General features: G+C 35.9%; 2 protein-coding genes across 2 annotated transcripts; both read right to left on the reverse strand.

Moving 5' to 3' along the window:
- Positions 1 to 2,206: 2,206 nt before the first annotated feature.
- Positions 2,207 to 3,331, reverse strand: LOC128364844 (nuclear factor 7, brain-like). The gene is made up of 2 exons (XM_053325465.1): positions 2,972 to 3,331; positions 2,207 to 2,872 (listed from the first exon to the last, which is right to left on the reverse strand). The coding sequence occupies exons 1-2, from the start codon at positions 3,329 to 3,331 to the stop codon at positions 2,207 to 2,209; spliced, it is 1,026 nt and encodes a 341-aa protein (XP_053181440.1).
- A 4,930-nt stretch (positions 3,332 to 8,261) lies between these two features.
- LOC128364432 (zinc-binding protein A33-like) lies at positions 8,262 to 9,756 on the reverse strand. Its single transcript, XM_053324960.1, has one exon. It carries the CDS (start codon positions 9,684 to 9,686, stop codon positions 8,262 to 8,264), a length of 1,425 nt encoding a protein of 474 aa, XP_053180935.1. The 5' UTR covers positions 9,687 to 9,756.
- Between the last annotated feature and the right edge of the window lie 3,233 nt (positions 9,757 to 12,989).

Below are 12,989 nucleotides of genomic sequence, written 5' to 3' on the forward strand. Positions count from 1 at the left end.
TCATCCCAAAGATGACGGATGGGGTTGAGGTCAGTGTCGCTCTTCCACACCAAACTGGGAGATTTTTTCTTTATGCATCTAGCTTTGTGCACTGTGGCGTTACCGTGTTGAAACAGGAAAATATGCTTTCCCCAAACTGAGGCTGCACCAACTGTTTGTAAACCCATCTTCAAGTTCTTCCTACTAACAAGTTTCAAAGTTGTGATTTAATAAATGAGGTTGCACCATGAAAACCTAAATGTTTTAGCTAGTAAACACTACATACAGTAATGTGTAAACTGGTTGCTAGGAAACATCAGTAGTGCCACCCAATAGGAAACTACCAACTGTGTACACATGAGGTCACTATAGTATCACAAGCTACAACATAGCGTCCAAAAATAACACTTTTAGAGACCGAAAGATATAAAAACTTAACTGCCAATCCTATTCATATCTACACACATATCTCTGTTTGTGTTTTAAGGGGAAATGCAGTTTACAGTGAGAGGGAAATATCCAATTATGCTAAGCTAACCAATGTTGTTTGGCTGAAGTCATTGCCATAACATTTTGTAAATTGAGATATATTATGTTTCTTCAAGGCAATATTTCATATTACCACATGTACTCTTTGATCTAAACAGATATTAGCTAACTAGCACCTGTTGGCAGTCAGTGGTGGAAGAAGTATTCAGATCCTTTAGCCAAGTAAAAGTACCAATATATGTATGTAAAAATACTCCATTACAAGCAAAGGTCCTGCAGGAATTAACACAACTCCATTAAAATAAACAGGCTGAACAACTCTTCTCTAATACATCACGCTTTATTACTCACATGGTTTGGCTTTTTTCCATCAGGGTGGTATGAGGTTGTTTCAAGTTTCTTTATATACAGTCTGTTAATTTGTCATGTGACTTTACAAAAATGAATATTAACTAAATAAGTTAGGACTGTTCATAAATGTTGAAGAGGAGACACAAAGATTATGAGACTGTGCTCTGAAAACTGAAGTTGAAAGAGTTTAAGTGAAAAGTTTCATGTTTTCAGAAGAAGAAATTCAGATTTAAACCTTTAATGAGTTTAAAATAAAAACTTTATTTCGCAAAAACCGGTTGTATAATAGTTTTGTAACATTTAACCTTTCATAGAGTCACATGACTATTTGATAGACGTATGTAAATAAACTGAAACAACCTATATCTCCTTTTCTGACTGACAAACATTAAGAATAAAAACTACTTGTGATTAAATGACACATCATGACTAAGCAGCATCCCTCAGATTTACATTTTATTAAATAGAGTTGATTCAGTAAACAGATTATGTGATACAGTTTCAGCATTTTGAGGTGACACAACTAACTTACACACTAAATCTATTTTTTTAAAGCCAAGAAAGCATCAGAGCAATCAGAGTATTTAACAACATCAGTAAATATTCTGTTGAAATTCATTACAAAGTCAGCATAATATCAAAAGCAGGAGTCACCATCTTTAATACATTTATTCTAAAGAGAAAATAAACAAATCCTGAACGGCTCAACGTCTTTAAAACAATTCAGATGAGAACAAAAGTTTAGGTGTTCATGATTTTACATGAATATAAAAATAAAAAACAATATCTGTGACAACAAATCAGATCTGTTGAAGAACAAAAGAACAAATAATAATCAATCAGAGCCAGAATGATTTTTGATACACTGAACAACTGAGACTGAGTTTAAAGTGTTTTAAAAAACTGAATTAACTCATCAAAAGATTGATTTCTAATTACAATGAAAGTTTAAAAAGTTCCCCACCTGTATTATTTCATACAGTCATTACAGTGTTTATTATATCTATATTATATTGTGTTCTGAATAAAAACAAGATGCTACTAACCAGGTTTAAAAGTTATAATAAAAACAGATTTGATTTGTACCTTTATAAAAGTTCAACCTCAGATGATGTAACACAGTCTCAGTGATACCGTGATGCTTTTATTTATCTTCAAATAATGTGATTTAAATGATATTGAAGTCTTTAAAAAGTGATTTTGAAAGAAGAAAACAATTATTGAGGTTCACATGTCTCTGCTTTGTACATTAAAACCAGTTTGGATAATTTGTTTCATTGAGCAACAAAATTCAGTGACCCTCGACATGAAATCAAATCTGCTTCAGACAAACGAAAATAATAAAAAAGTAAAATCAAAATGTTGATAACACAAACCTTCCTGAACATCACAGAGAAATCTCAGTTTGACAGATTTTGATATTAGTGGTTTTAACATCACCAGACTTTCCAATACAGAAATAAGGGAAGAGTTTCTCAGTGAAAGTGTCTCTGTGAGTGTAGATGTGAGTCTCGTCTTCAGGGTCGTAGAAGGACACCTCCCCCCTGTCATAGTCCAGCTGGACTCTGATCCTCTGGAGACTCTTCTTCACTGTTACAGTCTTACAAAGACCATTAGTGTATTTTCCATCACCATGCCATAAACACCAGATTCCATATTTTGGTGTAGCAGTTCGCTTTCCCTTTCTGTCAACTGACTCTTTAGTCAAACCCAAAGTCCAGCTAGGATGGTCTCCCACCTCCACCTCCCAGCTGTGTTTCCCTGAGCTGAAGCCCTCAGAGCCCAGAACAGTGGGATACTTAGTGTTTCTCTCTGGATTATCAGGGAGCTGCTGATGGTTTGTGTCTCCATTTCTCACACTGGTCAGATCATCAGACAGATAGAGCCATCGGCTGGCAGTGTTTGGGTCCAGAATGACTGGACTGAAGTGGACCTTCTCCTTCATCTTCTCCCAGACTCTGAAGGACAGGTTGCCCAGGTGTTTGGCCTCATCTATCAGCGCTCCTGAGACCAGCTGTGGATCTGATAGTGAGCTCTGGGCTCTGGCTCTGGTCTGAGTGGGTTTATAACTGCTGAGGAATGACACGTTGTGTTTCTGCAGGTCTTCTTCAACAGCAGAGATACTGTCTGACAGAGAGATCTGCTCCTGAACCCTCTTCATCTCTCTGCTCATAGTCTTCCCCTTCTGCTCCTCTTCCTCCCTCAGAGCTGCAAGTCTGGACTCCTCTTCCTCTTTCAGGAACTGGTGGAGCTTGTTGAACTCTGCTCTGATCTGCTTCTCTGTGGACAACAGCTGCTTCTTGGAGTGTTGAATCATTTCATTATATGTTTTCTCCACTTGTTTGTATTTGTCTCTCTTGTCCTGTAGAGGCTTCAAGACAGATTTCAGCTGGTCCTTCAGGTCACTGACCGCTTGTTTGCTACACACCACCTCCACCTCCTTTTCTCCTTTTTCTGTCTCAGATGATCCAGCTTTCTGTCTCCCAGCAAATGAGTCAGCTAGTTCCTTCATTGCAAAGTTCACACATAGATTATACTTTGAAGATTTTCTTTTACAAATGGGACAGTTTTTGTTTTTAGCTTGTTCCCAGATGTTTTGCAGACAGCTTGAACAGAAACTGTGGCCGCAGCTCAGAGACACCGGATCTCTGAAAGTCTCTGAACACACATGGCAGCTCAGGAAACTTTCAAAAAGAGCATCACTCTCAGCCATTTTCTCTGTTGTCTAAATGATCTTTCAATAGACAGACTCACCAAGTTACTGTCCCTTCACTTGATCACATTAAATCCTTCAAATGAGTGTTTTCCAGCAGAGATCTCACAACCTGTAATGATGTCTCAGCTTTGATAAACAATTTCAAAATCTACTTTCATTTGTACTCACTTATAAACATGAAATAAGCAGAGGATGGTCCTTTAGTCTTTCAGGGGGGAGTGAACGTTTCAACTGACTGACATTAAACCAGCTTTACAACTTTTTTTTTCTCAACTAGCAGGAACATGTAGCAGGAAACATTTTCTACATACATGTTTTGTTTATTTCCTCATAAATATTTTTTTTCTCACCGTGAACAATTTATTGTTGTTTATTCTTTCCCCGAAAATGTTCTGCTTCTGTTACAATTTCATATATTTTCCAGTTCAGGATCACACAAGGAGGACTTGAGTCTGTCCCATCATGCAGTGGTTGAAAGATCATTATCATAAGATTAACAGCGGAGATTGAAATGTTCCTGAATGCAGAGCTGCAGGTTGATAAACAGTGCTCCCCTTTCATTTTGGTTTCATTCAGGGTTGGTGAAATATTTATCAACTTTGTGTGTTTAAGCTGCAGCTCATAAGTGGCATCAATCATGTGGGCATAGCATGTGGCTTATTCTGTTTCAAAATTATTTTCTTTATTTTCTTAATTGTTTTAATACATGTTCTCTGTTTTTTAGACAACACGAGAATGATCATCAGTCCCTGAGCCTACAACCTTTGAGCATTACTCACTTCTATGATGTTAAATAAACTAAATATCTGTAGATTTCTCTCTGAGTACCAGAGGACCTGACAACCTTATCTTTACTTCTACTGTATTGTATGATGTGGCTCCTGCTTTGTTTTGCTTATTATCTTGATTTTATGTAACGTTGTTTTATTTATTGTCTTTTAATGTTCTTTGATTGTCCACCTTGATGTTTGTTCTTGATTATATTTATTAGTAGATGGACAATTTTAATGCTGATCGTCTTTAGGTGTTAGCCCAGTTTTTTAAAATTCATTTTGGTCAAGTCACTTTTTATCCTTTTGAAACCCCCGGTTACCAAAACAGTGAAATAAAATAAATTATATAAATTAGAAAATTGATTAGAGAAAGGTTCATTTATGTGGATTTAAATAATGAAATTAATTAATTAAAAAAATAAATAATTAATTTTTAAATGTATGAACATAATAACCGTTATACCAGCATGTGTGGTGGTTGTGTACTCTATCTCTGTTGCGTTGTGTTGTGAAAAAAGCACCACCACCTTCACTTTCGGCATCAACCTGCCATTTATTCTGATGGTAAAAGGAGTGATATCCCACAGTCAGTCTCTCATATGGACCTCTCAACAAAAAACAAGTTTTTGTTTATTTGTTTGTTTTTTATTGAACTGGGATGGGCAAGTGGAGATCAGTGGGGGGGGGGGGGGGGGGGGGGGGGGGGGGGGGGTGTAGCAGAGTTAATGATTCAACATTTCAACTGTCGTGTTTTTAATATATATTTGCACTCATTTTAATTTATTATTGGTCTGTTTCCTATTGTGTTATGTATTTTATTATTTTATTATTGTATTATTTATTTTCTCTGCATAAGAATAATGGATATTACGACAGACTATGAGAGTAATATGAGTGCAGCGCCCTCTGCTGGCCCCCTGCAGATTTGACTCAAACTCAGTCTCTCACATGGACTTCTCAAAAATGCTAAAATAAAATAACATAAAATAATATACGTTTCCTATTGTGTTATGTATTTAATTTTTCTATCATTTTATTATTTAATTTCTCTGCATAAGAATAATGGACATTACCACCGAGACTATGAGAGTAATATGAGTGCAGCGCCCTCTGCAGGCCCCCTGCAGACTTGGTGGTGCACCCTGAACTCAGCTAACAGTCTGTGAAAGCCGTTTCTGTGGTAGGTGCACATTTTATCAGCTCCGTAAGATATTAACCGTGTTTTTATGGCTAAACGAAGTTTTTTCTGTACCTTGTATGATGACTTAAGCCTCCGATCACTGGAGAAAATACTGTATGTCAATATTACCGATGTTTTGAATAGTTTAAGTCAGGTTGTTGAGTGTAACACGTTATCGGTGGTTTGCTAACTTAATCTCTGTATGTAAATAGTATGGAGTAGCTGCTAGCCATCACCAAATCAAACGTATTTTTATTTTATGTTATTTTATTTCAGTATTTTTGAGAAGCCCACGTGAGAGACTCAGTTCAGGGTGCACCCCACCAGGTCTGCAGTTTCCCAGCAGAGGGCGCTGCACTCATATTACTCATAGTCTCTGTGGTAATATCTATTATTCTTATGCAGAGAAAATAAATAATAAAAATAACAAAATACATAACACAATAGGAAACTTGTCTTATTTCATGTTATTTTATTGTTAATAATTAACAATAATTAGATACTTACCTGACAGGGAGATTCCTGATCATATCTGCGGAAAAAAGAGGGAAAAGTTTATTTATTTTTGTATTTATTTATTTATTTTATACATGTGGTAGGCCTAGTGTTATTGTTATATATATCCAAATTGTGTGTTGATTCCTCTTTTGTTGTGTAATAGAGAGACTATCTAATTTAAAAACTACATCTTCTGGTTGTTACACTTTCTTTTGTGATACTGATGCTCTGTCTCACTAATAGACTATAAAAGAAATCTCACCGAGTGTCTGTTGATGGTCTTCCTCCTGTCTGCATGAGGTGACCGTACACTGCACAATCACACCTTTTCTGCTTGCTATGTGTGTTTTTGTGTGTATGTGCAGTGTGTAAATGTGTAATGTGCATCTGCCTCCCTTTTCTGCCCTAAAACAGCACAAAGTCTAACCATGTTGTTTTACTTTTTTAAAAAATTTTATATTTCTGGGTGTAAACTTATATGACAGCCAGAATTTATCCGTTTTATTATATAATGTTTTAATTAAAGTTGTGGTTTCAGGAATTTGGACCTTTTTTTCCTGAATGTGATGAAGTTTTCCGTCATTTATAACCAGCCACACGTCTGTAACTGCAAATCTACCTGGTCTTAATGAGCCTTCTGCTAATAATAATAATACTAATTGGAAACGACACATAAATGTTGTGTCAATGTCCTGAAGATATTTTGAATGTATAAGTATCATAAACTCATTATTTAGATTCAGACAAAACACTGAAACAGCTTTCTACTTTTAGTCCTTCAAAGTTTGTTTTTCAGCAGAGATCTCTCAGCCTGTAACGATGTCTCAGCTCTGATCAACAATGTCAAAATCTGCTCAGTTCCTGTTTATAGAGGTGAACGCTGCTCTGTAACTCTGTCACCAGCAGATGGCGCCAACATCCCTCAGAGTCAAATATTTTACTTTAAACTGAAAAACAACAACAAAACGGTATTATAATGATGTTTCTTTTATTCTAATTAAACAACAGATTTACAACAGAAATAACTCATCAAAAGACCCAGATATGTACATTTTATTAAATAGAGTTGATTCAGAAAACATTTTTAAAACATAATTGTACTGGTGTTTGTTTCTTTTATGGTGATCATCATCTCAACATTGCAGTTTATCAATCCATGTATACATCACCAAAATGACACACACAGTCTGCAGAAGCTCTGTCAGAATTAAACACTGAATTAAAATAAAAACTATATTAAAACACTTGTTTCCAAAGAATAAAACAACACATTCACAACAGAAATAACTAATCAAAAGACTCAAGAATATAAAAATCTAAATCTGATGACTGAAACTGTCACAAAACTGAAACAATCAAAGCATTCAGTACAGTGGATATATACTACTATACAATGTTGTTTGACTAAAAACAAGATGCTGATAACCAGGATAATTAACAGCTTTGATTTGTAAAGTGTGTGGCCTGATGATGTGATACAGTTTCAGCATTTTGTAGTCATATTTTCTTGTCGATTCATCTTTATTTTAAGAGGTGACACAACTAACTTACACACTAAATCTATTTTTTCAAAAGCCAAGAAAACATCAAAGCAATCAGAGTATTTAACAACATCAGTAAATATTCTGTTGAAATTCATTACACAGTCAGCATAATATCAAAAGCAGGAGTCACCATCTTTAATACATTTATCCTGAAGAGAAAATAACTAAATCCTGAACGGCTAAATGTCTTTAAAAAATTCAAATGAGAACAAAAGTTTAGGTGTTCATGATTTTACATGAATATAAAAATAAAAAAACAAAATCTGTGACAAGAAATCAGATCTATTGAAGAACAAAAGAACAAATAATTAATAATCAATCAGAGCCAGAACTATTTTTGATACACTGAACAACTGAGACTCTGAATTTAAAATTGAAAGAAAACTGAATTAACTCATCAAAAGATTGATTTCTAATTACAATGAAAAGTTCCCCACCTGTATTATTTCATACAGTCATTACAATGTTTATTAAATGTATATTATATTGTGTTCTGAATAAAAACAAGATGCTACTAACCAGGTTTAAAAGTTATAATAAAAACAGATTTGATTTGTAAAAGTTCAACCTCAGATGATGTAACACAGTCTCAGTAATACAGTGATGATTTTATTTATCTTCAAATAATGTGATCTAAATAGATACTGAAGTCTTTAAAAAGTGACTTTAAAAGAAAAAATAATAATAAAAAAGTAAAATCAAAATGTTGATAACACAAACCTTCCTGAGCATCACAGAGAAATCTCAGTTTGACAGATTTTGATATCAGTGGTTTTAGCATCACCAGCTGATACAATACAGAAATAAGGGAAGAGTATCTCAGTGAAAGTGTTTCTGTAAGTGTAGATGTGAGTCTCGTCTTCAGGGTCGTAGAAGGACACCTTCCCCCTGTCATAGTCCAGCTGGACTCTGATCCTCTGGAGACTCTTCTTCACTGTGACAGTCTCATCAAGACAATTAGTGTATTTTCCACTGCGATGCAGTAAACACCAGATTCCATTTTCTGTTGAAGCATCTGCCTCTCCCTTCCTGTCAACTGACTCTTTAACTAAACCCACATTCCAGCGAGGATGGTCTCCCACCTCCACCTCCCAGCTGTGTTTCCCTGAGCTGAAGCCCTCAGAGCCCAGAACATCAGTATAGTTAGTGAATCTCTCTGGATTATCAGGGAGCTGCTGATCTGTGTCTCTATATCTCACACTGGTCAGATCATCAGACAGATAGAGCCATCGGCTGGCAGTGTTTGGGTCCAAAATGACAGGACTGAAGTGGACCTTCTCCTTCATCTTCTCCCAGACTCTGAAGGACAGGTTGCCCAGGTGTTTGGCCTCATCTATCAGCGCTCCTGAGACCAGCTGTGGATCTGACAGTGAGCTCTGGGCTCTGGCTCTGGTCTGAGTGGCTTTATAATTGCTGAGGAATGACACGTTGTGTTTCTGCAGGTCTTCTTCAACAGCAGAGATACTGTCTGACAGAGAGGAGATCTGCTCCTGAATCCTCTTCATCTCTCTGCTCATAGTCTTCCCCTTCTGCTGCTCTTCCTCCCTCAGAGCTGCCAGTCTGGACTCCTCTTCCTCTTTCAGGAACTGGTGGAGCTTGTTGAACTCTGCTCTGATCTGCCTCTCTGTGGACAACAGCTGCTTCTTGGAGTGTTGAATCATTTCATTGTATGTTTTCTCCACTTGTTTGTATTTGTGCCTCTTGTCCTGTAGAGACTTTAAGTCAGATGTCAGCTGGTCCTTCAGGTCACTGACTGCTTGTTCTAGAGGAACCACCTTGTGACCGTGGTGGAGAGAAAACTCACAGAGAGGACAAACCGCTCTCTGTTCATCTTTACAGAACAATTTAGGCACTTCTTGATGTTTGCTACACACCACCTCCACCTTCTTTTCTCCTTTTTCTGCCTTAGATGGTCCAGCTTTCTGTTTCCGAGCAAATGTGTCAGCTAGTTCCTTCAGTGAAAAGTTCACCCCAGGATCTTCTTTGGAGGATTTTCTTTTACAAATGGGACAGTTTTTGTTTTTAGCTTGTTCCCAGAATTGTTTCAAACAGATTGAACAGAAGCTGTGGCTGCAGCTCAGAGACACAGGATCTCTGAAAGTCTCCGAACACACATGACAGTCCAAGTAACTTCTGAGAAGAGCTCTCTCAGCCATTTTCTCTGTTTTCCAAATTGTTTTCAAAGAAAGACTCACCGATTTTTAATTTCCAGTTTGGCTTTTACAGTCCTCCAAGTGAACATTGTTCCGTCAGAGATCCCAACCCTGTAATTGCGTTGTGGCTCTGTTCAAAATGTCAGAATCACCATTCACCTTCACCCTCCTCCATTTGTTAATCATTTTTGGTAATAAAAGCTGCTTTCTGCTTTTATTACAACAGATCAAAGAAGATGTGTCCTAAAACCTGTGCACTTTGTCCAGAATAAACTTTTATGTCTTAAGGACAGTGACTGAAACCTAAACACAGACAGGAAGGTTCAGATTTTTATCCCACTAATGTAGCAGATATGTACTGCATCACAAAGTTAAATACACTTCAGGTCACAGTGAAGACTCATGGAAAAACACTGATAATAGTCTCAAGATGACATTTATTTACTATATGATGTGAGGACACATTAATGATGTGTGTTTGTAAGTGTCTCTGTTCATAAGCCATGTTTATTTTTTAGGATGGAAAAGACAGTGTCGGTATAGTCAGCCTTTTTTTTTGGTTACACTTTGAACTCTGTGTGTTATCTGTTTTATTCGCCTGCCCTTTAGACTCTAAGCAGCAGGATCATAAAGTAGGTGACCTTTGACCTCATGTCACAAAATAAAGTCTTGCTGAACCAGACTGAGTGAAAAAATACACAACCTCGTCTTTTTTTTCACTTTAATCTTTCAAGTTAAAATGATGAAAGCCAACATAAAAATAATCTTTATACAACATTTAAATCACAATCCTTATCAACACTTTTAATGAAGAAATACAAAAACTCAAACTGATAATAGATTTATTTACAGAGGAAACTGTTGTATATGATTTATTTTAAATTGATAAGCCTCTTTTAAATCAGTGTACCAATATAAATGAATGATGAAACATGATGTCATCCACAGCAGTAGCATCAACCCTGCCCTCATTGATCAGGCAACTTTGTGAATTGATTAATTAGGAGTTTTCAGTCCCTGTTTGTGGTAAAATACAATATGTGTACTTAGTGACTACAGGCAGGTAATTGGTAGCGGGGCTGTCACATCAGTGCAACTAGAAACACCTGCACCCACCTCACCTCTTTAATGTCTTCCAGGATCTTTATTATTTTTGCTAACCAACATCCTCTCCACTGATGTTACTGACATGCACGTTAAATTACATGTTGTAAGTAAAACCATTATTTTAAAACAATACTTACCATGGCTTTATTTTTAACAGTTTGAGGTGAACAGATCAACATGTTTTGAGACTGTTTGCCAGTGAAATGCATGTAAAGAAACAGTTTCTACACCATGTAATCATCAAAACGCAACAGTTTTCTTCTCATTTAAACGTCCTTATCGTAGCAGAAAGGAGTCGAGGTTATGAAGAGTAAACAGAAGAATGTAAAACACACTCAGGCTTGTAGTTTTTGTAAAACTTTGATTTATTTACTTACTCTTACACTGTTCATACAATCTTCATCATGTCTGAAAATAACTTTTTAGAGGTTTCTTTTCATGGTATTTTATCCGTCCTTTATGATTGTGGCCAACACACAAAACAAAAAACATAATATCTACATTCAGTAGTTTGTCTGGTGAGAGTTCACTTTACACTCACTGCAAATGGCTTTACATGAATATTATGTAATACTGAATATTTCTGCAGAAGTCATGTTCCTTTAACAAATCAAATACTCATTATTTAATAAAATCTGACATATATATATATATATATATATACTCTTGAATATCTTAATATTATAAAATAGTTCTTGTTTCGTCCCATTTTCTTCAAATAAATTAGTAAATAAATATTCAAAGGAATGTTATCTTTCATCTGCTCATTAGAGGCACATTAAATCCTTAATTAATGTAAACAGGGCTTTCAGTAGATGAATAAAACTTAATTTAGAAACTCTGAACAAATTGCATCTTAATCTTCCACATGTAATTATGACCCGTGGGTATTTCCAGTGAGGGAACTAATATTTCTGATTTAAACATGTAAATGGTAAATGCAGTGTAAAGGTCATGTGCCTAAAGAGTTCAAGCAGTGAACGAATCGTAACCTAAATATGTTTTTCAAGTGTATCATGAAGGACTTTTACATAAATAAATCATCTGAATATATTTATTCTTTCACTCATTTCTTGCAAATACGTCCCCTCAACATTTTGTGACCCTCTAAATGAACTCTAACTGTAACATTGATGTTCAAATCTCATGGCAAATATTTATTCCATATAATAGTGCATGGAAAAAACATCCCTATAAAATGTTAACCTTTTATTTTGTAGATAGAAAATTAAACAATATTTAACTCTTGTGCTGTTTATATAGAGGTGTTGGCCTTTTTTTACACATCATGATATTTAAAGGAAAGGTTCACAATTTTTAAACTCGGCCTTACAACAGTCAGGACCCTAAATGGATATTAAAACATGTTTTTCTTGTTGTAATTATTCCCTCTGTTCATACTGACCATTAGATCCCTTCATAATGCACTTACAATGTAATCCACAGTCCAAACATGTATTTAAAAGTTTATCTGAAGCCAATGTGAAGCTTCAGCCATAAACTGGAAACACAAAGAGGGAATTTAATGCTAAAAAGGCTGTAAATGTAGCAGATATCCACTTGATATGATTAACTCAGATTGCTTAAACTTTCAACATTTAAATTCATTTTTGCACTAAATGACTGTGTGGACACATGTTGGATTTTGGCTCCCATCACTTAACATTGAAAGGACATTTAAAGTGGATCTTTTAAGAGCCAGTATGAAGCAGGAGGAATGATTTCACCTGACTGTAGTTTTAAGACACTCTTGAAAAATTGTGAATCTATCCTTTCAGTAGACTGCAGGGACACTTTAAATACTTGACATTTAGCAGGGATGTTATTAGCTCACTTCTTAGCACATTTCTAGCTCATAATGTATAGTGACTCTAGTGATGTGATGATACACTGCTCGCTATTTATTAGCTATGGAGGCAACAGTTTTGTTACTAAAATCCAACCAGATGTGTCCTTCAGGTGTGCTTTCAAAAAATAATGTTTTACACCACATGGTCAGGAGTTCATAGACACCCAGACATTACACCTATATGTTATAACTGTATATGAGCATGAATCTGCTGCTATAACAACCTCCACTCTTCTGGTTTCAGCAGATTTTGGATCCTGGCTGCAGAGATTTGCTCTGATGTCGGGTGACGACGCCTGGATTGCTCATCCCAAAGATTACGGTTGAGGTCAGTGTCGCTCTTCCACACC

This window comes from Scomber japonicus, chromosome 9 (genome assembly GCF_027409825.1).
Source record: "Scomber japonicus isolate fScoJap1 chromosome 9, fScoJap1.pri, whole genome shotgun sequence".
In the NCBI taxonomy this organism is placed as follows: Eukaryota; Metazoa; Chordata; class Actinopteri; order Scombriformes; family Scombridae; genus Scomber; species Scomber japonicus.